Source organism: Hippoglossus hippoglossus, chromosome 17 (assembly GCF_009819705.1).
Source record: "Hippoglossus hippoglossus isolate fHipHip1 chromosome 17, fHipHip1.pri, whole genome shotgun sequence".
NCBI classification, from domain to species: Eukaryota; Metazoa; Chordata; class Actinopteri; order Pleuronectiformes; family Pleuronectidae; genus Hippoglossus; species Hippoglossus hippoglossus.
The window spans coordinates 15,053,710-15,080,654 of record NC_047167.1 but is presented as its reverse complement, the minus strand read 5'-3'; the positions used below and the strand labels follow the sequence as shown (position 1 = coordinate 15,080,654).

General features: G+C 41.7%; 2 protein-coding genes across 5 annotated transcripts in view; both read right to left on the bottom strand.

The window, feature by feature from the left end:
• LOC117778137 (tensin-3-like) overlaps positions 1-390 on the bottom strand; it is a 30,539-nt gene extending 30,149 nt beyond the window's left edge. Inside the window, exon 1 of one of the 2 annotated variants that reach the window (XM_034613436.1) lies at positions 5-390. The gene's annotated coding sequence lies outside the window, so the exon portion shown is untranslated. The remainder of the gene's footprint in view (positions 1-4) is intronic. The other variant, XM_034613437.1, reaches the window with a different exon arrangement.
• LOC117778136 (desmoplakin-like) lies at positions 6-20,505 on the bottom strand. Of its 3 annotated transcripts, XR_004616745.1 has the most exons (25): positions 20,093-20,343; positions 18,329-18,413; positions 17,646-17,764; positions 17,205-17,349; positions 14,958-15,083; positions 14,731-14,784; positions 14,478-14,645; positions 14,217-14,321; positions 14,031-14,126; positions 13,818-13,943; positions 12,728-12,880; positions 12,464-12,618; positions 11,569-11,695; positions 10,879-11,065; positions 10,540-10,781; positions 10,251-10,432; positions 9,474-9,612; positions 9,174-9,367; positions 8,889-9,051; positions 8,637-8,720; positions 8,405-8,512; positions 8,078-8,176; positions 6,157-7,971; positions 1,979-5,656; positions 6-20 (listed from the first exon to the last, which is right to left on the bottom strand). XR_004616745.1 is itself a non-coding variant. In XM_034613433.1 (24 exons), exons 1-24 carry the CDS (start codon positions 20,341-20,343, stop codon positions 2,432-2,434), a joined length of 8,148 nt encoding a protein of 2,715 aa, XP_034469324.1. In that variant the 5' UTR covers positions 20,344-20,505; the 3' UTR covers positions 1,881-2,431. The 3 variants fall into 3 exon arrangements, 2 of the variants coding, with proteins under 2 accessions (XP_034469324.1, XP_034469326.1); XM_034613433.1 differs by lacking the exon at positions 6-20 and having other exon boundaries at positions 1,881-5,656; positions 20,093-20,505; XM_034613435.1 differs by lacking the exon at positions 6-20 and having other exon boundaries at positions 1,881-5,656; positions 7,474-7,971.
• Positions 20,506-26,945: the final 6,440 nt, after the last annotated feature.

Genomic DNA, 26,945 nt, shown 5'->3' with positions numbered 1-26,945 from the left:
TTACCTTTTAAAGCCAGAAACTTTAGAGTCTTCCTCCTCTGGTTTTCTTTCTGAGACAGAGCTGCTGCTGCTGCAGGGAAAGAGTTGGTACAATGTCCGGAGTCAAAGAGCCTTCAGCCCCGTCACACAGGCTCCGAGCAGGCTGGTCTCATTTTTCTCCTCCGCTGGAATGTGCTCTCAAGCCCCGATCACTGCTGCTTCTCTCGGTCCCGGTGCCTCTCCTCGTTCTTTCTCCGTGGAAGTGCCGCTTTCTACTACTTCTAGTACTACCACTACTACTCCCGCTGTAGCTGCTTCTCAGCCCCACACCGACCCGACACTTCCCCCAGTCCGAGGTGCCGCTGCAGCCGCCGCAAGTCCTGGCACGGGATGGTCCTCCTCCCACTGCGCCGCCAGGGCCGTCTCCCCTTTTTCCCTCCCCCTACGTGCGGGCCTCCTCCCCCTGCCTCCCTCCATTTGTTCTCACACTCACCCCTCACACGCAGACAAACTTCCTCAAGCCACCATCACCCCCAACAGGACCCCCCAAAAGTGTCGTGATAAAACTAAAATAATCATTTTCAAAAGGCAAAATCCCCACAAAGCATCAAAGGATATCATAAATCCATGGAATCTATATTTCAGATCACTGTCCCAGTTGATGCTCTGACAAAATATATGGGTGTTATTACATTGAATATTTAGAGTATAGCAGATAAGCCCTTAATACGAATATTACTCATCAGTGGGAAAAAGCCTTGACAAGAAAGTGGTTCCAACCAGATTCATCAACATGGAACATTAGTTCAAAAGTATTTAGGACATCTATATAATAGAGAGATTAACCTAAATGCAAATAGATACATTTAAGGGAATGTGGTCAAAATTGATATAGTACATCATCTCACGGTGACCAGATCTGCTTTCATTGAAATTGCTATACCCTCTGACTGAAGAGACTGAATTACAAGGAGCAGTTTGTTTTTATTTTTTACGAATTTGTGAATGTGTGTGGAATCTTTTTGTGTGTTCATAGTTGCCTAATGATAAAATAAAAGGAGAAAGAGTGGAAGAAAGATAAGTCCTATTTAGATATGGCTCAGTACAAGGCGAGATAAATTTAACTAACAATGCAGTTAATGTAGATGTGATGTATGTAGTCAACTGTACTTATTTGTTGGTTTTTGTGTCTAATTATAAACCTGTAAAGTGAATGATTTCCGTAATGAAAATATAATTAAAAAAACATATAATAATAATGTATTAAGTCATATAAATGTTTTTTTTTAATATGTGTTGTCAATTGTGAATTATTTATGTATCAATCTGAAGTACAGGAAACAGGAATAATTAAACATGAAATCAATTTGGAAGTTCATCACCAAAAACAATCAATTATGTGATGTGTCAAACTAGTTCGACTCATGTAGCCTCAGGCCATACATTTGCTCTAAATTAACTCAATTCCCTTTGTTACTCTGTAAAACTAAACAAATCTATTTCACTATGTAGATCAATTGTAGCCTAATATTGCCGCCATATTGGCTGTAAATGTAGCAATGTTGGCAAATGTAAAATAAGGTTTCAAGAATAATAATGTATCATATTCTATATTATTTAGCTAAACATATATACAAATTAAAACATCATATAATGTCCAGTGGTATCTTCTCTGGTGCACAAAAGAGATTTGTGATAATATTATTGTTTGGTTAATGCCCATGTTTGTTCACATATGGTCTTCAGAATGACACCTAGCGCCATCCATGGGTAACAATGGATACTGCCTTTGAGAGAAGAACAAAGCCTCTCCGTGGGCTTGGGCCTACTGTTGAGCTTTTACTGCACAATACAGATCATCAGCTCATAAATGAATGAATGAAAGAACGATTGAATCTGAATTGTTAAAACCTTTATTTATTTTTTGTTAATAATGTGAATAACATTTTTCTGGCAAAGAAAACTTTCCAGAATTGTAAGCCAAAACTCAGACTCAAACTCAAAGCATTTGCAATTAACAACATTTTTGTTTCTAAAAAATATAGAAGGAAACATACAGTACACGAGTCAAGCTGAAATAAACTAAGGATAAAAAACAACTACATTAATTTAGCTGGCAAGCTGATTTTGAGGTTGATAACAGACTGTTACATTCTTTAAAAAGCCATGTTAAATGTTGTAATGACAAATATGTTCATTTAAAATGTATGCAATAAAGCTAAATCATGAATTATACTCAGCCTGACGCTTAATACTCAAACACCTAATCACCAAAACACTACAAAACAATCCAAAATATTTTAATGAATTTGATTCAGTATTTAAACAAATCTCCCAAAATCGAATAAGTAGCAGAATATAACTTTTTTAGAAAAAGCAAACAGTACTTAAATTGCATAGGAACCGCTATTAATAAGCCGAGCCTAGTTTCACTCTTTTACTGTGCAGTGCATTAAAAGGCAGTGTTGGAGTTATGGGTGCTGCTGGTTGAAGAGAAGCTGAAGCTGTAGTTAGAGGAATAATCCACACTCCCTCTACGAGATCCACTCCTGGAGCCAGTACAGGAACCTGCCCTGGAGCCAGAGCGTGATCCTGGGTTAGACACATTGTAAGGGCTGCTGATTCCCTTCGTGGACATTGAGGAGGCCTGCAGCATCTTCATACCATTGCTTTCCTCCACCATGCAGCCATCCATAGCTTCCTTGTAGGAGATCTTCAGTTTCGTCTTGGGACAGGTCAGGTACTTCTGATTGGTCCGTGAATCCTGAAGCTTCTGCGCCGCTTTACCGTCGAGCCACCCCTTGCGGATAGCCTCTTCGATGGTAACACGCTGTCCAGTGCCAGGCTCAATCAGGCCTCCTGTCAGATACTGAAACTCCAAAAATCTCTGACCTGCCTCATAAGGCAGCCATGTCTCCTTTACTGCTTCTGCTGCGGACATCCTCCTTTTAGTCTTTACGTCTTCAAAACCAACAAAGGCTTTCTGGGCAGGTTTCAGCTTAGCAGCCATGCTGTCATCAATGATGCTCTGGTGGACAGCATCCTGCAGCGACAGTCTCTCGCCAGTGGCAGGGTTGATAATCCCACCTGTGCATGCCTGGGCCTCAAGCAGCCTTTGTGCTGTAATAGTGTCAACTATGCCTCTACGAAGCGCTTCAGAAATAGTTATCTTCTCCAAGGTCTCTGTGTCAAATATGGCTGCAACAGGGCTCTGGTCATCAAACATCTCAGGGGGTGAGACAGTAATAGAAATACTGTTGAAGCGTTTACGGACGGTTGGAGAGGATGGTGCGGCCTGGGTGGGGCTGCTGCAGGTGGCCATATCATCTACATTGCTGGCTGAAATAGTCATCTCAGAGCTACTAGTATTGCTGATAATTTGGTCAGCCAACTGGGTCAAGGTTAGCGTTCCAGCTCGATACTGATCCAAAGCGTTCTGGCCAATGATACCACGCTCCATACAGTCCTTGATGTCGTACTGGGTTCCTGTTTTCCTATCCACTATCACCAATCGTGAGGAGCCATCTGACCCCTGGATAGTTATTTCCTCCCACTCACATTCCTGCTCTGACAGGTCCAGGAAGGTGTCATAGTCAATCAGCTCACGGTGATAGGCCTCCCTCACTGACATCTCCAGTCCAGTGTCTGGGTCAACGATCACAACCCGCCTCTTGCGGAGGACATTGGTACGGCTTTCCTGCAACTTCTGCGGCTTCCTCTTGTCTTTGAGTGGCAGGAGTATTAGGCCTGTTTTGGGATCTGTGATGCACCTGTCTTTCAACTGAAGATATGTAAGGTTTTCCTTGGTATTAGGGTCAAAGAACCCTTTTGTGTCATCTCCTTCATAAGTAAGGATCTCATTCATCTCCTCATCAAAATACCCCCTTTTATAGGCAACAGCAACATCAATGCGATGGCTCTCTTTTGGGTCAATAATCCCACCGCTAGCTATTTGAGCTTCAAGGAGACGGATTCCATGACCTTTCTCAATAAGATCACCCGCAATAGCCTGGAAGAGGGAGATTGTCTTTCCTGTGGCTGGGTCTCTGTATCCAGTAACTGCTTTCTCTGCAGACAAAAGCTTATTCTTAAACTCTTTCCCTATCAGAGCTCTCTTTGTAGCTTCCTCCACTGTCAAGAAGACATTGTTGACTGGATCAACAATAAATCCAGAAGCAGCTTGTGCCTCAAGCAGCTCCAGGGTGGTTCCCCTCATGAGCAGACCTTCCTTCATAGCTTGATAAAGAGGCATGATTCGCTCATTGGCCTCATCATAGATACCTGCAATACAGGTAGAGCCATACAGATAGGACTTCAGCTTGTCTTCAATATCTTTGCTGGTCATGCTGCCCTGGTTGAGCTTCACCAAGTCAGTTTCATCCAGAAGTTCAGATTTGATGAGCTCTGTAATTAGAACTTCATTACGGAGACCCTTTACTGTCATGGGCTTTTCTGGACCACGGAGCAGAAGCAAGCCGTTAACAGGTTCGACTGTACATTTCTTCCTGAGGTCATTATAACTGATCTTCTCTCCCGTCGCAGGATCCAGGTAGCATGTAGGTTTTCTGTTCAAAGCCCTATAGAGGTCTTCATCGATAAGATTGCGATCCAAGGCCAAATCTTTTGGAAGGAATACACTCAGAACAGGATCCAATATGCCTCCCACAGACTCCTGTGCCTGCAGCAAGCGGATGGCTGTGTCTTTGTCTATGCGGCCTTGTTTGCAAGCCTGGCCCACAGATAACACTTTGCCACTGTATGGATCTTTAAAGCCTGTGCTTGCAGCTTCAGCTGTCACCAGGATGTCTCTGTCTTCTGTGTCTACAATTCCTCTGGAACAGGCTGCATCCACAGGCATCTTTTCATTAAATGCAGGGTCCATTATGTGGCCTGTTGCTGCTTGAGCTTCTAGAAGCATGAGAGCACTCTCTGGGCTGAGGAGTTTCTTGTTTTTGGCTTCAGTGAATGGCATTTTTCCTTGAGCACCTGTTGTCATGCCAGCAATAATGCCTGAACCCTTTAGATTAAGCTGGATGTCCAAAGCAACCTCATCCACTGTCTTCTTTCCCTTTAAGAGCTGGTCTAGAGTGGCTTTGCTGATTATACCACAGTCGCAAAGTTGGTGGGCAGTGACCTTTCTACGCACCCCATCAAAAATCAGCTTGGATGGATCAATTGTTGGGACTTTCTCATCTGTCTGGGTCTGCTGGCTCAGAGTGCTCGGTCTCTGCTGCAGCCTCTTTATCTCTCTCTCCAGGGCCTGTCTTTTGAGAGCCAGGTCTGATGCCTCCTTTTCAGACATTATCAGCTTGCTCTTGTACCTCTCCTCAATAGTCTTCAGCTCCCTCATGAGCTTCTCAATCTCATTCTTCAGGGATAGCCTCTCACGATCCGCCTTGTCTCTGTCGGATTCACACTGCCTGATCTGGCCTTCTCTCAATTCATACTGGGTCTTCATATAGTTGAAATCCTTGAGGAGAGAATTCTTCTCATCCTGCACACGCTGTTTGCTACGGACCTCCGTCTCAAGTGTGATCTTGATGCGGGTCAGCTCCTCTTCTATGCGCTGGTGACGACTCTTGTCCTGCTCCAGCAGTTTCAGCTTGGAAAGCAAACTGTCCTTCTCCGACAGCAGCTCACTATATTGGCTCTGGGACGTATGCACCATGATGGATGTCTGTGGAAAGATACCAAAACAAAATGTTATGTCCGTACAAAAATGCCAACATATTATTTACACATATGCAAAAAGCCACATTTTGATTCAAATTCATATGAAGTGCGCATGAATGTCCAAAGAAGCATGTTGTAAGAGATTAGCAACATATAGCATTTTCATTACATAAATTTGTGATTTCATTAGCCAGTTTGATGTCCTTTAGCTTTCAATACTGTTAGACCTAATTGATTTTGTTCATATGCACAGTATTAGTATTATTACAGTGTTTTATGAAGTGATTTTTATTATAGTATGAATTAAGTTTAGTGCCATAATGTGCAAAGTAATAAGGTGAACAACATGCTTTTCTAAGGAAAAACATTTGCAAATAGGTGAATTTCATGCAGAAATCATGATCAATCTAAATGCAGCTACAATCATTCATGCAAAGGGAGAAAAACATTAGTTCAATTATGTAGCGTTATTAGCAGATGACCCCTAAATGCAATCAAAAATACCTCAATTGATTGCTTTTGGATTTTGTCTATTTCCACTTTAAGCTTTTCTCTCTCCTTGGTCAGGTCATTGATGAGAGTCTGGAGCTCCGCTGTCCTCTTGGCGCTACTCTGAAGCTGGACATGCAAGGCTGAGATCTGAGTGGCACTTTCTCCATCAAAAGTGTCTTTGCTGAGCTTCAGCTCATCTCTCTCCTGTCTAACTGCCCTCAGCTCCTCCTCCAACCTCAGCCTCTCCTTCGTCAGGTTCTGCGTCAGAGTCTTCAGCTTTTCAATCTCTGTAGTGTTTTCGTTAAGCTGGCGGCTCTTCTCCTCAATGGTCTTATAAAGGCTCTCATTGCGCAGGTTGAGCTCATGAATCCGGGTCTGTTCCTGCAGGAGCTTCTGTTTCAGTGTCTTCAGCTCAATTTTAACAGCTGCCAGTTCCTCCTTGGTGACTTTATGCTCCCTCAGGCTCTTTTCCAGAGCCTCCTGGAGGGCCCTTAGGTCCTGCTCATACTTCCTTCCAGAGGTGGAAGCCTCTAGCTGTACAGATTTCAGTGTGGTAATTGTGGTGGTGTGCTCTCTGCAGGTATGTGTCATCCTCTCCAGCTCGGCCTCCATTCTCTTCCTACGTGTCAACTCCTCCTGGGTTGCCTTCTTCTGTTTCTCCAACTCGTCCTCCATCCCATCCAGCGAGCCCTGAAGTTCCCGGATTCGGCTCTGCAGCCTGGCAGAACTCTGCTCAGCTTTGGTCTTCTCACTGGTTTGTTTGTCCAGCTCCACTCGGGTGATGTGGATCTCTTGCTCAGACACTTTGAGCTTGTTGATTGACTCCAGATAGGAGACGTTTTTTACCTTCAGCTCTACCTCAGCCTGTTTCAGGTGATTGAGTTCCAACTCCAGAGCTCTCCTCTTCTTCCCCTCCTCATCCACATTAAATGTGAGCACGCTGATCTGCCTGGACTTCTCCTGGTTGCTTTTAGTGGCATCTTTTAATTTGAGCTCATCCTCTCCTTTCTGCTGCTTGAGACTTCTCAGCTGCACCTCTAGGTCAGTGCGCATCCTTGTCTCCTGTGCTGCTGAGGCCCTCTGCTGGCTTGACTCCTGCTCTGCTCTGCTTTTCTGCTCCTCTGTGTGAGCAATGGACATCCTGACTCTCCTCAGCTCCTCCTCTAAATCTTTCTTCTCCACAGTGAGTCTGTCAACTTGCAGCCTCAGCTCGGTCGTGTCCTCTTCTTTCTGCTGTGAGACTTTCAGGATTGTGGTCTTGGTAACGTGGATCTGTGTCTCATATGTCTGCTTAAGTTGACTAATCTCTTGGGTGCACTGTGTTCTTACCTTTGAGATATCCGATTCCGCATTACGTCGACATGCCGCCTCTTCCTCTAGCAGTATCTTCATCCTCTCCAGTTCACGTTCTCTGTCCTTCACACTTTTCTCTAAGTCAATCTTGGTCCAGTTGAGCTCTTCCAGTTCCTTCTGTCTGCGGCGAACGGCCGCCTCATACTCTTCTTGCTGGCTGGTATAGCGCTCCTCTGCCAGCCTCCTTTTCCTCATCTCTTCATCCAGCTGGTATTTGATGCGGGTCAGCTGGTCATTGAGATCTTGAAGCTGGTTTTGAGTGCTGTCCAGGTTGTCCTTGGTAGCATTGACTTGGATTGTCGTGGTTCTCTTCACTTCCTCCATAGAAATGAGCTGATTTTTTGACTGAGTGAGCTCCAGCCTGTAGCGAGCCAAAGCATCTTCCAGAGACTTGTTTTTCTGATTATTATCCTGGAGGTCATCCTTCAGACGCCTCAGTTCCTCCTCCTGCATCTCAATCGTGGTGTTCCTTATCTGTAGAGAGCAACATGAAAGATCTAAGTCACCTTTTTGTTCATTTATCTTACGTTCATCATGCTTTTTTAGCATAACAATGAATAATGAAAGATCCAGTACTTACCTTCAGCTCTTCCATGTTTTTCAGAAGCTCCCCAAGGAACTTGTAGTAGTCACCAGAGCGGGTAAGAAGCTCTATGTAGTGGGACTGGATGTCAGACGCCTGATGGAATCAAAATTAGCAGTTGAAATGTTGAGGTGATAATAATGTTGCAGGTATATCTTTCAATGACACATACAATTTAGGGATTAACCTTTAAAATGGCACAAGAAGACTATAAACATATAATAATTCCTTGTATGTACTATGTAATGAGTAGTATAATATACATTTAGTTGCCACTCATGTGTTGATGTAAATATGTGCTCAGTGTGACATCATGGCTCATACCTCTTGTCTGACCACAGAGGCGGGCGACTGCAGCATTGCTCTCTTGATAGGAATATTCAGCAGAGTTTCCAGGCCTGAACTGTAGGAGGCCAGCTGCAGCTCATAGTCCTGCAGTCACACAACACAACATAGACTTCACTCGTCTGTACCATTGTTGTATAAGAATATTTTTATATTGAAAGAAAACAGTCCACATATTCGGTAAATGGGTTAGGGTTAGGGGTCGGCAAACCTTTATGGACGCAGCACAGGTATCTGCATTCTTGTGCACGTCCTCTACTTTCTCCTTCTTTCCTTTAATTTCAGTGTGAAGTGCCTGTGTAATAAGGACATATGCATAAACATTTTTTCAAGGTTTTTTCTTGATTTCAATTAAAACTCATACATTTTCTGTAATATAAATGTACACTTTAAACTGTATGATGTATAAAAATCTACACATCTACACCAAAGTTTGCATCGATGTAAACAAGGACAGACGTGCCTTCTGTTGGTTGAGGTGCTCCATCAGGGTCTTGATGTCATTAAGCTTCACCATCTGAAGCGTGTCCTGGCGCTTCCTGGCATTGTCTATCCACTGTTCCACGGAAGTGCTGCTCTGCTGATAATGTTTCAGCTGCTTCTCCTGCTTCTCCAGGTCCCACATTCTGAGGAGGAAGGAGTGGGAGGCAGAGGAAGAGATGATGTTGTTAACGGCCATGACAAACAGAGGATGTGGAAAAGATCATTTTGGAGGCATTTAAGAAATGTACAGACTATCGTACTTTACCTGCTATCAATCTGGGTTTGGATGCGGCGCCAGCGGTCGGACATCTGACCCACCAGGTCCGAGTATTTGGACAAGTCCACGTCACACTTGTGGAAGGACCCAGAGATTTGACCATTCCAATGCACTGCTTTGGCCAGAGCAGACTCCATAGCTGTCAGCAGATCTCTTTTCTGCTCCAGATCACTCTTCATTTGCTATAATCAAGAAGAAAAAACAAGTTAGTATTTACAACAAATGAATTACGAGTGTACCTGTTACTTATTACCTCAAACTTAAAAGCAAGAGATGTGAGTCTCAAACCTTAAGAGTGCTCTGATAGTTTTCCACCTCCCGCGGGTCCAGGGAGGTGGTCTCCTTCTCTGTCAGCCGGGCCTCGTGGACTTTAATGATATCCTCGGCCTGGAGAAGACTCTGGAGCAAGGTCTGAAGAGCCGACAGTCTGTTGAAGACACACAGTCATTAATCTAAACAGAGTCTGTATGTGAAAATGCAGAAATCTGAAGACGAGGGACAAGATTGTAGGGCCAGAAGCCTTCTGGTTTCTAGTTTGACCAATCATGTTTGAGCAGGGTTTAGTAGCCTGAAGGTAACAGTCTGTGTGGAGAGCAAATGAGGCGAAACACATTTACTGAAATGCATCAGCTATCAGCTTTTGAATTCATCTGCATTCACATGCAAATAACTGTTAACAGAGATTGGTCAAAATGGCGTCTGGACCTAAAATACCTACAAAAAGTATCACTGTTTGTATTTTGTGTGTTGAAACATACAACTTATGTGATGTAGGAAACTATTTGGACTGTAAACAGTGTAGGGCAAAAGGATGACAGAGTCTTGTGCTGGATATCCGCTGTCTACACCGGAAATCTCAAAATACTGGCCTTTCCTCCCAGAGGCTTATTTGTCATCAGATAATAGGCGATGCCCTTCTAGACTGCACGGTGATTCGATTAAATGTCGACGAGATGAAAAGCGATTTCATTATGTCTGATACTGACTTCATTTCGTGAAGTATTTACTTTGACATTGTGAACTAACTCAGCATAAATCTGGTGTATTTACAGTAAAATAATGTACCTTTGAATGTAGGCTGAGTAGAGACCCTGCAGGCCTCCCAGTTTTTGGTTGATGATTTCTAATTCAGAGCGGAGGAACTTGGCTTGTTCTGAATCCGCAGGTATCCCCTCCAGCTGCTTTATGATCTTTTCTCTCAGGCGCAGGTACTCGTCGTGAACAGAGTCCAAATCTTTGTGCACAGACTGAAAATCAAAATTGTATTTATAAATGAATCAGTGGTTTTGCAAATTCTGAAACAGGATGCACCTCTCCTTTAACTAGACAGAAGGATAGATGAACGGTTGCATACCTGCAGGTTCTGGATGTGCACAGAGCACTCGTGCACACTGTTCTCTCCCAGGGGAACATGGAGGTGACTGGTGAGACCGTACTCAGCCAGCTCCAGCCTGCGTCGGATTTCTTGCAGACTGCTGAGCAGGGTGATGTTGAGGGTGGAGCTGGCCGGGGGAGGCTGGATGGTCACCTTGGGGACAGTGATCTTGGGGATCTTGGGTGCTGGAGTCGGTTTTGGTGGTTCAGCCTTAGCCTCCCCTTTATTGGTAGGAAAAATTTGAAGATTATGAAATTATAGTGGAAAAGTGCTTGTTAGTGAAATGTTAGTGATAAGGTGAAGACGTTTTACACTCACTGTGCGCAGGCAGCTGGACAATCAGAGTGTCATAGTGGGTCTGGGCTTTATCAAAGTCGCCCTGGATGGTTTTCTTGTCCTCCTCCCCGAACAGCTCAGAAGATTTGCTGTTATGCAGGAACTCTTGGTAGTGAGTCTCCAGTCTTTTGATCATATTGCGGTACTCCTCAGGGCGCATCTGAGACAGCTGTCGAGTCCGAGGAGAGAGGTCAAGTGATGCAAAAGACACAGAAAGTCAGCAAACAAGGAAACAGGGTCGTATTTACATTTGCGACGAAAACAATAAGTAATGTTCAGGGCAAAATGTAGTGACATCTAGTGGTGAAGTTGCATGTTGCAGCTGAATACCCCTCACCTCACCCTCCCCTTCCAAAAATGAAAGAGAACCTGTGGTAGCCTTCAGTTGTCATAAAAACTAAAAAGGTGTTTAGTTTGTCCAGTCTGGGCTACTGTAAAAAACATGGCGGCCTCCGTAGAGAGGACCCGCTCCTGGTCTAAATATAAAGCATTTAAATATAATGGGCCCATTTTAGGGTAAAGAAAACAACAATTTGTACAATTTAGGTGATTAAACACGAGTGAAAACACCACTATTATTTCATATTCACTTTCTGCCAATAGATCCCTTTCAGCTAAATCTCACACACTGGACCTTGACAATGTAAAACTGAGAAGTTGTTGTTATCTTACCATCGTGACACTGAGAGAGTTGATGTAGTTGATGTCTTTGAGGCAAAACTGCCATGAGATGAGACTCCTGATGTTGATGTAAAGCTGATTCCAGATGCCCATGATGGCCTCATAGTACTGCTCATTCCTATGGAACAGTAACAAGTCATTAATCACTCATAAAGATAAAGTAAATCTCAGCCTCAGACCTAAAATGGAAGCATGAACTGCGGTTCCATTTCATTTGAAATGGGTTACGTGCATGGAAACCACAGAATTTACAGTCATATTTTAAAGTCATATTTTTATTAAATGGAAACAAATTGAATTATATTACTTGCATCTCTGAGGTTTGAAAATATTAGTATTCATTTGTCTACAGATGTATGTATGTATATGAAATCTATTAGACAATGTCGTCAAAAAATAGATATACATGACAGTGCCAAAACTGAGGCTGTTGAAATGTGAGCGTCCACAAGCTGAATAGTTTATAAACTCCAACATAACATTTGCAAGATAAAATGAATCCCCTGTGTTTGATCTATACGAGTTAGGGCCATATTGAAGAAAAATAAATCGGAGGTAAGGAGAATAAAGTGGTTACTTTAAGCTATGTGTCATTTCAGAGTGGGAATATCAGAAGATCCGACTGTTGCCTGAATAAAAATAAGGAATTTGGAGCATCTTGTTAAGTTATACGTTTGTATATGTTTCACAAATACCAAAATACTGAATCTTTTGTCCCATCAGCACCACATTACCAAGTATCAGGACTTTGAAAAGTTTGTGCACAGAAAGAACCACATTGAGCTGGAGGAGGTCTTTTCCATTGAATTGTGACTTTATTCTCACATTATTACAACTTTTATCTGGTAATTATTCTCAAAATCTCATTTCATTCACGGTGTCTTACTTGCTGGCGAGGCCGATGCTGAGCGGGTTTGGTGGAGGAATGAGCAGACACACGGAGGGGATCAACATGTCCATGCCTCCAGGTCCTGTCACCAGCCACTTGCTGCGCTGAGAGTTGTCCTTCAGGATGCCCTCGTTCCCTTTCAAAATCCCTTTCTGTCGCACAAAACACAACACAACACACACAGAGTTCAGTTGTAGTAATTCACTTCTTACTGTGTGTATGTGTGTGTGTGTGTGTGTGCGAAAAGAGCGTGTATCCCACCTGGTCTTGTTTAAAGTCACATATAGCCTGGATGATGACGGGGCCGGGGCTCTTGTCCTCTGGGTTGCGAGGTTTCAGCCTGACGATGGTCCTGGACTTGCTGACCAGACTCTGGACCTGCCTCTTGTTTTCCATAATGCGCTCCCTCTCTTTCTGTGAACATGCAAAAATAAGACCTTCGATCATAACTGGGTCACACGCAACAGTCACATACTCTGGAAGATAAATGAGAAGCATTCCATGTACTGTCACAAAACCCGCCGGACCAGATGAGCAGAGGGATGTGCATATTATTTACACAACAGAACAGAAGGTCCCACAACAGAACTATCTCCGACAATGATTTGTGCCGTAACCTGACAAGGCAGCTGCATTTCTTGCAAGTGAGAATCCATGTTTCCAGGCTCCGAGCTGTTCGCTTGTGGCCAAACCACAGTGGTTCAGACCAATCAGCTTCCTATAAGGGCGGAGCTCCTGGACGCTACAGGTGCATCTTAGGTGTGATGACAGCGAGAAGCAGCCGCCAACAATGTTTAAAGACTTTAGAGTAGATGTTGCTGTAGCACTAGATACATTAGAAGTGGAGAGCATTTCTTTACTGAAAGTATAGAGCAAAGAACGGCACTGGTGGCATAAATTAATGGAATAGATATTCGGCTCTTTTTTTCCCTTCCCAATATGCGTAGATATGAAATCCTTTTTTTTTTACAGAATAAACAATTCATTTATGTTTTTATTTCCCATTTAAAAAATGTACTTTCTGAATACAAACTCTATATTTTTGGTCATATGTGGGTTTTATTTTGATTTATAGTTATCTGTAAGTTTAAAATAGAAAAAGATATGAAGCCTAAATTACATTTCTTTGTCATAAGGAGTTGATATTGACATATTAAGAATCCTTGCCAATACAGTTTTTGATATACATATATATATATATATATATATATATATGTAGTCTGCAGTCTGACTCTAGTATTCTATTTATCTTTGTTTTCTAATGATGCATCTCCAGTGTGTGTGTAACAAACATCTGGTTCCACATGTAGATAAATCTGTATTTCCAGGACTAAACAGAGTGTGATGGTACCTCCAGGTTTTTCAGGAGTTCAGTGAGGCTGTCCATTGGCGTGCTCTTATCGCAGCCGAACTTGCTGCGGATCGTCTCGTTCTCCTTCTGAAGCTTCATATAGGTCTCGTTGGCCTCCTTGAAAAACTGAAGACGGCAGCGAGAAGCTTTGATCAGCGCTCAAATACAAACCAAGGCCGGACTCATGAGCTGGAGCAGTGATGATGTACTTACTTGGCTGTAGGCGGCATTCTCCTTCAAATGAACATGGATGCACTTGGTGATCTGAAGCAGCCAGCTCCACTGAGTCTGTAAGGTGTCCATGTAGGCCTGCGGGCACAAATAGATTAATCAGTAAAACCACGAAATAATTTTCTGTTTACGATTGAAAAACACCCAGAAAACCAAAAAACGACTTACTTCAATCTTGTCTGCGGCTGGATGGTTGTTGCTCAGGAGTCCATCTGCTTTCACCTTCAGCTTGTTCAGCTCCTTCTCCTTCACCTCCAGGTCCCTCATCAGCCTCTGTCAGGAAAAAACTGAAAGTAAGGATCCCAAACGGCCAAAATGTGGACTCTGTCACCAAGTTAATGAAGATAAATGATAAATTCACTAAAGGTAAACGTGCAATCAGACCCATTGGCCGAATGATAGGAGTAAGAGTCAGCTACTGGTCCTTACCGAGTAGCTCTCTTGCTTCTTGGGGATGTACTGGTCGATGTTTTTTTCCCCCCAGTCAAACATGAGCTCCTCCTCTTCTCTCTCGTTCACCCACATGATGGCTCGGGAGATATCCTCGATGATGCTCTGAAGCTCTCGCAGCTGACTCAAGCGGCCGTGGGACATTTTCTGATAAGAGCAAAAGGTAAAATTTTATGAATGTGACAAAAATGTAACATAATTCAGCTCATTTATAAAAAGAGTTTGCTTCTACCTGCAGGCTTTCCCATTCTTGTTCCAGGATGGAGAGGTTGTACTTGTCGCCCCTCTGAAAAACAGATTTTAGTTGTTGCTCATTTTTATTTACTTAAATATTTAATTTAATCAAAATATTGGACTTGTATATACGCATTGTACAGATGAACATTTTCCAGTCAAACAAGATATTTGAAGTACTACAATAGCAAGTAGCTTAATATGGGCCAGAGATCGTCCACTTACCAGTTCATCTCTGGCTCTGTCTACTTCCTGGCTCCTTTGGATGGAGCTGTGAATTTTGTTGTGATTTAGGATTTGCTTCTCTATGGTGGCGGAGTCGTCCCCCCACGCTGCCGTCTCAATCAATCGCTGTAAGATGGAGAATCACAGTTCATTAGCTTTTGAAATGAAATAACTACTACTGCACACAATTCATATAACCTGAAATCAGCCTCAAATGCAGGGGAATAACACATTTCATGAAACGTTACTGTAAAAAGCTTCATGAAGAGATATACAGTTTTATATACAATCTGCATTTTAAGGAATAAGGCTGGTACTATTAAGTCCTTCCTATCATGTCTGTGACACCTGGTCTTAATCCCACTTTTTAAAAACAGATAAAAAAATGTTTCTTTCACTTTCTTTAAGAAAATAATCCAAACACAGCCACAGCCAGAAACCGTAGATTTTAGCATTTGTCACTCAAACATGAGGGAATGGTTCATATATATTTGGGCGGGACTACAGAGATGTATATATATTTTTGTATTTAATGGTTTATAATCTTTGTTTTAAGCAATAATGGAGCTCTTTGCCGATGAGAAATAAGCTTTGTCAGAATTTAGCCACACAGGAGATACTTGTTAGTGTATAAGTTCTTCATTTTGGTCTTTTAATCCTCTGGAGAATGGAGAACCACGCCAGAATGATCAAATCCTGTGATGTGTCTTGTGTGTTTTTGAGTCCAATATGTTGTTTTACTATGTCAAAATGAAAGAATTATTATCTAGTCACGGAGGCAAAAAGATACCAAACCTTGGCATAGACCCGATTTTTTAAGGTGGTTGTGAAGACAAATTCAATCACATTCAAAACCTCAACAAAAATAGTTCACGACCTTGAGGGGTAAAAAGTAAAAAGTATATTCCTTGCTGTTAATTCCTTTATTTTTTTGGTTTGTTCCACTTTTGTCCACTGGGTGTCAGCATTTAATCATTAAATCCCTTTGTCGGACAGGAAACTATTCCAACTATTCCTTCATCTAAGCTTTGATAAGAGCTCAGCCAGCAAACCGACCTCAGCCAGTTCCTGCTCTAGACTCTGGGTTTTTTTCTCTCTCTTCGGGGCTTTTGTTCTCTCGCCACTCCCTTTTCCTTCATGGTTACTAAGCAGACCCTACACACAACATGGCCGTTAAGAGCCTGGCGGAGAGTAAATCAGTAAAAGTCCAGTGGTGAAAGGTCAAGCAACACAAAAAAAAGGCAGCGGTAAATCATCAGGTGATTACGGTTCAGTGGTTTATAGAAGGAGGCACCTACAGTACAAGGGCCGAGTAAAAACATGTAGAAAAACATGAGAAAACAACACACGCATTGAGTGATAATGTTTTTTCTGATGGGTGGTGGAGCAACAAAATATCACAGATGAGAAAATATGAGAGAAATGTTTTTATATCTGAAGATGGGGGGGGTATAAATAAGGGTGTCCGGAGAGGTGAGGCTGGAAGTGGTGACAGAATGACAGGGTGTGTTTTTGGATGGGGTGGCAGGGCTGTGGAGGCAGAAGGGCGTGTTCCCATAAGCACATTACAGATCAACTGCCCCGTCCCACAACAACCGACTGAGGAGAGTGTCAGATTTCACACTCCTTCCTCTACTTCTACGGCCACGGCCTCTTAATCTGCTGCCCTCTTTCCTCGCTCCCTTGCTTTCCATCCTCCTCTCTCACTCTATCTGTCTCTTACTCCAATGGCCGAGCTCTTTCATCCTCTTTGTTTCAGTCGTCCTCCCTCGGCCTCTTTCACTCACTCACGGATCGGGTTTAGGCGGAGTGACCAGATGGTTTCAGTTACCGGAGGGCAGGAGGAGGAATAGAGTGAATGCACCCCCATCGACACACACACACACACACAGGGTCCTCCTCCCTTTACCTAATAAACAGTGCACACTTGTGTACCCGTACAGGCAGGTATCAGTCTGCAGGTGCTATTATTCCTACTGCTCCAACAGGTTTATAACTGTTGCACATAGAGTCCCGCAAGTTTCACCAACACATGTGTGTGTGATGTCATTGAATGCAACAGATGGGTGTATTGATGCTGGTGACAGCTCGGTAATATCATTTAATAAAACATTTCTGAATAACTTTAAGCAAAGAACAATAAAGAAATCAGGTACCGACTTTTTGTTTTAGGAACTTTGTGGTTATTTTTGTGTTGTTGTTTTCTTTGTTTTCTTTTTTCTCGAGTTATTAAAATGATAAGCTCACCTTCTGCTGGCTGATCCAGCCTGTGGCATCATTGAAGACCCTCCCCCCGTCCAGCGAGCCCACGCTGCCCCGGTTGCGTCTCACGGTCATACCCCCGACAAGCTGCTGTTGGATGGCACCCTGCATGTTCTTGAACTGCTCCACACTGCAGAGTTGGACAAAAAAGGAAATACTTAGTGAATCTTCCCGGAGCACTGGAAGCTTCAAAGAGGTCATGTGGATAAATACAGCAGAATGAGAAGCATGTGTGGCTTCACTCCTGAGTGCTGCTTTCTCAGAGAAATGTTTGGTTCAAGTATGAAAATTTAATTCAGGAGTACCGTCTACAACCTTATTTCTGTTCAGCGCCACCTAGGAAGTGTCATGAATTAACACAAAAACCAGCTAATGTACACCTGCACTTAGCAAAGGCGCACGCACGCTCATTACATCTCGTCGTACCTTCTGAAGACGTTGTTGGGGATACGCAGCTGCTGCAGCTCCCGGCCGCAGAGCATCAGCTGCTCCATGGTTTCTGCCGAGATCATCAGCAGCTTCTCCACCTCCATGGCCGGAGCCCCCTGCAACATCCCACACAAACCACAGTGAGCTCCACCTCTACTTGATTGTTGAGATGATCTGTTCTAGAAGGTCACATCCTGCCTTTTCCTGTCATCTTCTTTTAACCCTGACACAGCATCATCATATCGATGAGTAAACAAAAGTACTTATAACCCTATCATCTGTTGTACAGTCAACAAAAGGCCCTGAAAGAATTTAATTTTGCAGCCAAGCAACGCAGCCATTTTGTTTCTTCCTCCGAGGAGGTTATGTTTTCACCCCAGTCCATTTGTTTGTTGGTTGGTTTGTTTGATTTTAAGCAAGATTGCAAAAAAAACTAACAGACAAACTTTGGGGAAGGATGTGGTTTGGGTGTGGGAAGAACCCGTGGATACAGGAATTATTTATCTCTTTCTTTCACATTGCTAGATAGGACATTTCTTGACCTTTTTTTGCAATTTCTTTGCATTTTAATTGGATTCCAGGGGACTGTGGAGGTATGTGCTCTACAGAGTGTCATTCTTGTTATTATAATGATTATTATCCTATGAGATCAGTTGTGTTAATCCGTGTGCTATGCTTACACCCTGCAGCATCATCTGCGCTCTCTGTAGATATTCTTGACATTGGCTGGTCAGGTATAAGGATTTCTGCTGAATGCCCTGCACGCTGAAAAACAAACAAATATAAAACATTATTTCAAAAAGTATTAAGACATATAAAACATTGAAAAAGTCTTGGGAAACAGGAAGTCATCAATAGTACCTGTAAGAATTGATAAAAATGCAGCGAGATCATTTAAAAGCTTAAAATAAGCATAGTTTTAAAAGAGAGGTTGTGTTAATATAGTTATTATGTTACTATTATGTTATGTAAATTCTTTAAAATGCATGTAAATGAATATTGAATTAAGAGGAAATTCAAATGAAGACACAAAAGACCCAAGTTTCTAAGTGAACATGGCGCAGCAGATCAACACTGTGAAAACCAAGGACTTAAAAGTCATTTTGAAGTCCTGCTTTGTGCTGTGGGACGAGGAAATGGGTCAGGGGCAGGCCGCCGACACAAAAACACACCAGACAATTCTTGACTTTCTCTCTCGCAATTTAAATAATGTCCTGTTTGTTTTTGCTTTAACCTTTGTTCCCCCGTGAGTTAAACATCTCTCAAAGAGAAACAAAAAGGGTCGCAGACAGCCCTGTTACAACATTAGACAATGGTGTGAGGCGAGGCGGTGCATGGGAGGACATTCAAGTGGTGTGTGTGTGTGTGTGTTTCCTTGTTTGTGATTCAGATTATTGGGTAACACACGAGGAATGGTACGAGGAGGATTACTAACAGTGTGTGTACTACAGAAACAAACTAGAGAATGATGCTTTTACAAATGTGTAAAGACATGGAGGACTTTGGACCGATGAGATATTTCACCCTGTGGTCAAATCTTTGTCAGTGTAAGTAGCTTTTCCACAGTGCAACCTGCACTGTGGAAAAGCACCTGCAACCTGCTTTATGACATTTTTGTCATTTTAAAAGGGAAAACAATGATCATTTAAAACTTCCACACTTTCACAAATCAGTCTGAAGGTTTTGCTGACACAGGAGTCCTCCAATAGTTTCATAAATATGTAGACTGTTGACATTTTTTTGACAATTTCAGACTTCCACTTTTTCCTTAACATGTCTTACAGCTTTGCTTAGAGGAAGCTGACATAATAGTCATCATTTTCTTCAATGATTCTAAAGTTAATGGTTCTAATTTTAAGCAAACCTGAAATTTTTAGGACTTCATGTTTGTATACTTCTATAGTGCAACTTCCTGTTTGTGTACTTTATCAGTGAATGACACAGGAGGCCGCAAATATTTGTATTTATATGTATGAATTTGTAGTGTGTGGTTTTAATTTTGACCTAACCTGAACTCTTTTTATTTTTATTATTACAATACCATATTTGTTGACATGTACATTGAAAGCCACATTTTCAGCCTCTCCTGCTTTTTGACATTTGTTATCATTTTAAAATGAAAATAATGATCATTTTAATCTTTCAATCTTTCCTGAATTGGTCTTAAGGACACAATATTCCACAAATATTTGCATTCATTTGTAGTTTATGCTTCTAATTTTGACTAACCTAAACTTTTTCGAAACTTCTTCTCTCCCCACGTCACTTGTGTGTACATACAGCCACATGTCCCTGCTGATCTAAAAGCTCTTACCTGATGCCCCCTCCTGGTTGATGACATTTTTGTAGTTTAAAGTGAAAGCGATAACATTTTGAACTCTCAAACTTTCCTAAATGCGCTTAAACACGATATCATTATGACAGGTGCTTTCCTCGGCTCTTACCTCACGGCCCCCCCTCCGCTGCCACCCATGCTGACTGCCACCTTCGGTCCCGGGAGCCCCCCGCCGTGCCCGGAGGTCCTGGAGAAGGTGGTGGTGTAGGCGTAGCCGCCGTCCCCTGCCTGGTAATCCCCCTGGAAGCCGTTTCCACCGAGGAACACGTCGTTTCGGAAGCTGGGACTCGCCAAGTCCGGTCTCGAGCTGCTCCTGAGGCCCATGTTGGCCAGTTTGGAATTGGAGCCGTACAGACTCATGTTGTTGGTTGTTGTTATTGTTTTCGTCGGGTTGTTTTAAATGTGTTTTTTCGTCCTCTGCTGTCCAGAAGAGCGCACAGACCGCGCGCCTCGGTTCCTCGGTTCGCCTCCGAGTCTCCTGTTGCGCAGAAAATGGTGCGTGACTGCTGGGAAGAGGCGGAAGCGAGCAGCTTTTGGTCCGAATAGAAAACCACACCTTTACTCTGTTTACGAAACACTCTCCTGCAGACTGCGTGTGTGTGCGTGTGTGCGCGTGTGCGCGCCAGCGTGTCTCATTCAGCAAAATTCATGGGAAGTTGCAAAATGACTTAAACGATTGATCAGGTAGTTCAGTTTCACTCGGAGGATCTGAGAAAGTGATTCACGATAATTGACCATTAATCTTATTAATTATTAACATGATCAAAAGTAAGCTGCATTCAACAGGATGTAAATAAAACTGTATTGGTTTATAGAGATAGATACAAATGTCAGAGATAATAATAATAATAATATAATAATAATCTCTGTATTACAGTTTGAGACATGCTGTTATTGTTTTGTGTTGGTTATATTGTAAAGTGTCTTATAGGCCCATCTTGTGAAATGTATATTCTTCACATACCAACATGTTTTCCCATTCATTATTTTACAGTTTATTATGTAGCCAAAGGACGACAGTTGAATATGAGCATATACAGAGATATTTATTATTGTGTGTTTTCCTTGTCGTGGATTAATACATAAAATATATTCTGACTTCTCTGTGGAGGATTCCCTTTTCCTATTATGGAAAGCTAATGAGTGCATTTATATGTGCACTATAGTTTCCTGATTAAGGATTTTCCTTATGTGGTGTATGTACAAACATATTATGCTGGATTTGCGAAATGTGTGTATCCTGAGACAGGTTAACTCTGTATCCATGTTTCCCGAATATTCTTTGTTGGTACAGATCAGAGTGAATCAGATGAAATCAAGTCATAACTGAAGGTGAGATACTACCCAGATAGCACAGGGATGTGGGCCTGTTCAGGCAATGATGTGGCACCTACTTCACACAAAATGGATGTGAGCCGAAAGTGCCCAAATGGAAAATAGCACACAGGGCCCAAACATCCAAAAGCAAACGTGGGCCTTTCTGGACAAACATGCAGGACTCAAGGAAAGGTGTAATCTGGATGGGAACCTGAAGTGGCTCATGTGGTAAATATATGGCCCAAATAGCGCAAAACTAATTCGGGCCAACCGCAGCGACACATGCCAACCAAAGGTGCTGGTTGGCATGTGTCGCTGCGGTTTGCTTCTGACCCAGATCTAGCAAACAGGAGTTCACCAACCTAGGGCCATCATTCCACACGGCATGTGGGGCGGAGGACAGCGTGACAGTGTGGCCCAAAACAATTCTACTATGTGGGTATAATACTTATTAAGACTGTTGGTGTAAATGTACTCACTGAAACTCACTTCTAAACTCAAAATTATTCTGAATCCATGTCTTGCTAGTTAATTTTAGTTGCGTTTGCATTTTCATGGCCTCAGGATCCCCTGTGAACTCATGTAACCCTGGCGAGTAAAAGCAGCACATCCAGTCGACAGTGATTTAAAAAAAAAAATAACAGCAGCCAAGACATTACATCCCTGTGAGGAGAGAGAGAAGAGATAGTGGCTGCGCAAAGAATTTCTCATCCCGGGTTCAACATTCTTGAGGTCAAAACAAGTCCGTGTGAGTGCTCAGTGTTGTGAGGAGTCACTCACACAAACAACTAAGTCTTGCAATGATACAGAGACTCCTTTTCTCCTTCTTTAAAACTCTCTCCTTATCCTTCTTACTATCTCTGAACATACCTGCACGTCAAACCCATCAGACGGGTGTGTCCTGGCTCTGAAAGGTGAAAGGGAGCGAGAAAGACAAGGAGACACAGGTGGGAGGGTCACAGAGTGTAAACAGGTTGGGTTGAAAATAATTAGGTCAGTGGAACTTTTTACAAGTAAAGAAAAAATTGTACGTTTATTTAATGGTGGATTTTAAAAGGGAGAAATATAAAATCCTAATGAGGAAAAGATAGTTCATGCAGTGCTCATGATAAAGTCTTATCTCAGCATTAGGTGACTCTGCTGGACTCAATGTGCCCTCTGGTGTTTCAGCCCTGAGTTATTTGCCATTACACACATAACTAGGCCACACTACTGTCACATAGCAGTGTGAGAACACAGTGACAGACACGCAGGAGGAGAGGGAGGTCTGGTCATGGGTGAGAGCTCAACCAATGACTTTCAGCAACCAACGCCCCAAACAGGAATTTTTAAAGCCATCTAAGCATTACTGAGCCTTTATCTTTTCTTTTTTTTTTTTCAACATTCAACCTTCTTGTAAGCATGTGTTTTTAAAAAAGGGCTTGGCACGACTTGTCTGTGCTGAATATTTGCCAGGATCCCATACTGTCATTATTCTTACTCACAATCGTAAAATGACATCTGTGATAATGACAATCTGTGGAGACGCACCCACTCGGACACACCCAGCAATTACTCGCCCCCTCTAAGTAAACTCAGGTGGATTTGCTCGGCTTGTTTCTTTAATATCTACAAACAACAGTCTCTGCAAGACTGAATTTGTGGAGTTGTCCAAAGTTCAGTGTGATGAAGCCTCTCGTGCAAAAAACGAGATGGACTGAACAGTAGGACAGTGGACTTTGCTGTGGTGTGTAATGAGATAATAGGGATTAATTGGGATCAGAATAAGGCCTCTGCAACAGAAAGAGTTTAATCCTGTGACACAAAAACCTCACAGACACACAGACATCTTCTGTAAATCTTAGTGTCACATTGAGGTGTGGCAATGGTAGATTCTGTCGTGCACTGCGTCCACATTCCATCTCCTCAATCCTTCACATCTGTTTTTATCTTCTCTCTGCATTATTCAGATTCAGAGGTACTTTGGAGAAGAAAGTGAAAGGTTTGCTCAGTGTGTGTCAAGCTCGGCTCCGAGTAAATATTTAACTTGATGTTTGCTTTTTCGGCACTAAAACATCCATTGCGGATCATCGCTACTATTCCCGGCTGTAACAAAGGTGCTTGTCATGTGAACACACGTGTTTGTGTTACTCACAAAAAACTGACATCTGGAATACGAAGCTACACATTAAAAGGACTCACATCGAGACGTCACACGTCAGGTTATGGTTCACACCGACTGCAGAGACCTGGTGACTCTTGTCGACACACACATATGATATCACTTCCAGACACTTGCACTGATATCATGCAGTGAGTCAACAGTGAAAAATAGAAGCCTGACATCTGGTTTATTAAATCACATTGTCTCACTTATTAACGTGGTGTCCTGGTAGCAGCTTGTTAACTTACAGATGGTTCCTCAGACCTTCCACTGCGTCATAAACTCTCAGAATATGATTGAAAAGACATCTCGTCAGGGCCGCTTTATAAGACCATTTTAAAACTATTATAATTCTAATTGAGTGTTTGATTTACTGACTTAAACACTTTTCTTGGACTTTTCAGTAGAATTATTTAAGATACCTTTAATACTGTTTTCTAAAATCTTTGTTCTATTTTCCTTTCCCCATAGATTTGATTGAATGTTCTGCAATTTAAAAGACAAAAAACACAAATTAGTCTTGGGCCTAATCTTCAAAGGCTACTCTGCAATATGTCGATCCACAAAGAAAGTGTCTTTGTTCTTTTTTTTTGACAGTATGTGTATCTTTGTATGGTATCAGTCAAGGTTATATTAACCCCAAAGCAATAAACCACACATCATTACACTGCATCGCCTGGACTTTGACTTTTTTTATTACAATATGTTACAGTGCATAATAAATCTATTTATCTATTCATAATTGTTTGATACAGAGCCATGAGAATTTGATAAAGGGAAACATCTGTTTGTTATTTCACAACAGAACATTTTAATTTGAATTGCTCACCACGTCACAGTCTGTGAGACACCCTTGTTTTGTTTTCTTTTACTATTTAACACCTCATGTGCAATCAGACAGTTTATGACACAGAGACAGAGAGAACATCGCACACACACAGACACACACTTGAGCTGATTCATAGCATGGCATATAGGGGCGTATCCTGGACACACCTGAATCAGTTGCCAAAGCAAGTTTGAATGATAACAAAGTGAGATAGTGATACGTATAATGGTCAACTGGTTTCTGTTGGAGCGGAGCCAGGAAAAATATATTGTGCAGACAAAGCTGTGAAAAGCTTTGTCTGGTTGTCAGATTTGAGAGGATGCAGATCAAACAAATCCAGTCATTTAGAATTTTTTTTATTTTACTAAAGACATCTATCCCTTATTAATTATCTGCAAATTTAAACCAATAATTTTCCTCGAACACTTTAATTTAACACAATTTCCTGTCATTTATTTTCTGATCGTTTAAAACCTGGTGGCAACAGCCATTGAAAAGCCATTGTTTTCATCAATACAACTCCCCAGAACTGAAAACAACAACAAAAAAGACATAAAGAAATGCATTACATTGCATGAATGTTGCAATAGCTTAAAAGAACAAAGCCAGCAAATGCTCCGATAAGACGCTGGTACGTCAGTCTGCCAGCAGGGGTCAGCAGTGTGCAACAAAACCCAACCCATAAACTACTGCAGGCCATTCAGAGGCCCCCAGTAATCCTTTATGGGGCCACTCAGGATCTGTCACACGTGCTTCGCATGCACTAACACTGGGCAGCTCTGAGATAATACTTTATTCAAATGCTTAAAGGTAAAATAACATGTAACTATAGTATAACATGTAACTGGATACTATACATACGTTATATGCAATTTGCTATATACTATATATAATAGCATACTGTATATATGTAATAAAAAAGTATTGAATAGAGAAGAAAAAAATAGATTTCTTCTAATGTTGGTTGAAAAATAGAATTTAATGAAACTTACCTGTGCACGATTCAGCTCCCTGTGTGTGTGTGTGTGTGTGTGTGGGTGTGTGTGCGTTTGTGAGTGTACATGTACTATCACATTATGGCCAGGAGGGTGAAGCATTGCTAATTATACATGTGCTGTAGCTGGAGTGGGAGTCTGCTGTCACATGCTCAGATAAATATAGTCTATAAAGTCAGTGGAGGTAAATCAAACTGGACCAATATTGAACCTTATGTCACCATAAATACTATTATCAGAAATACATCATGTTCATAATTACCATCATCTGTCTCCTGTGTATTCACAGTGCTTCAATTATAAACGTATGTCCTGTCAAATGAGTGGTTGTGTCTCAGTAAAACAAGGGAAAGGCATCAAATGTAAGGATAATTAAATATCTCATTCGGAAAAAAACTTTAGGTTTGTATGTTGTAACTAATGATGAGAAAGAAACAAATCGATGAAGCTGTAAAAATCGGTAATAAAACATTAGTAATGGAAATTTTTGGGTTGCCAGGTTGTGGAGAAATCTGTTGACTGGTGTTTGTCCTCCTCCAGGATCATTTGTCTTTTTAGTTCTTCAGTTCATTAGACAGCTATGTTGAGTTCAACCATCCCCCTGTTGAAAAGAGTGGAGGATCACCTGGAACAAAATCCATTAACTAACTATCTACTAATTCACATCTACAAAACCAGGCACGGAAAGATCCCTTATTAATAACATACTAACATTTGTCATTGATGACCCGTGGGCTGATTATGAAGTGTGACATTTAACTTACATATAAAAGTGTTGATAAAACAACAGGTTGGCTTGAATAAAACAAGTTTTATCTTTAAAGCCTTTCTGTTGAATTAGAAATGATTACCTGAAGAATTACATGAGACACAAACCTCAACATGACTGTACAAAAAAACAACATAAGAAAGTAGGGATGGCAGCATGGAAATGTATATTAACATTCATGAAACTGCCAACAAAACATAACATGAATAAGAAAAGCCAAACCCTCCGTGTGTTACCAGACAAACTGTGCATTGGTCTGTCTCGGTCCAATTCAAAAAAATACAAACAATATAACCAACAAACTTTAGGCCCGTCTCAGGCGTTACACATTATTGCTCAATATCTGAAACTTTCAAAAGCTGTTAAATACTTAAACGTATTTTGATAATTCAATAACTTAATAAATACTATTTACCTATGTGTTTTTTAAGTACTTACATCTAATGCCCCTTACATTTGAAATGCATATTTTTTGCTTGGCACAGAACTGGACCCCTCATCTGCAGTGTGCATTTAAAATATATCAATATTATTGATTGTCCTTAGTCCTGTACCTGTGGTTCTATGTCACTTGTAATTTCTGAAAGCACATGATCTTATTTTTTGGAAAACTGTAACATTATAAAGGAAAGTGTTTGTTTGTTTCTCATAAACAGTCCGTATGTGTGGAATGAAGATTGCTATTGGTTGGTTTTGAATTTCTTCTGCCATGAAATTTCATCAATAACAAGTTCAATAAAAATATCAATATATTTCTCAGGCATTTTAGAGGCACAGTGAGGAGGTACAAGGCAAACATTAGAAGTACCACTGTAATAGGATACTGTATTATAGCAGCAAAAGTAAAAATATTATGTAACCTTTTGCCTGTTTAAGAGGTTATCTCGGGAGGCCCAAGATCAAAGACGT

Coding starts and splice junctions, on each gene's coding strand:
- LOC117778136 (XM_034613433.1), bottom strand. CDS start 20,343: ATGAGTCTGTACGGCTCCAATTCCAAACTGGCCAACATGGGCCTCAGG. Junction 13,944..14,030: donor AGAATGCCGCCTACAGCCAA/GTAAGTACATCA, acceptor TGCCGTCTTCAG/TTTTTCAAGGAGGCCAACGA. Junction 11,066..11,568: donor ACTCTCTCAGTGTCACGATG/GTAAGATAACAA, acceptor CGGACTCGACAG/CTGTCTCAGATGCGCCCTGA.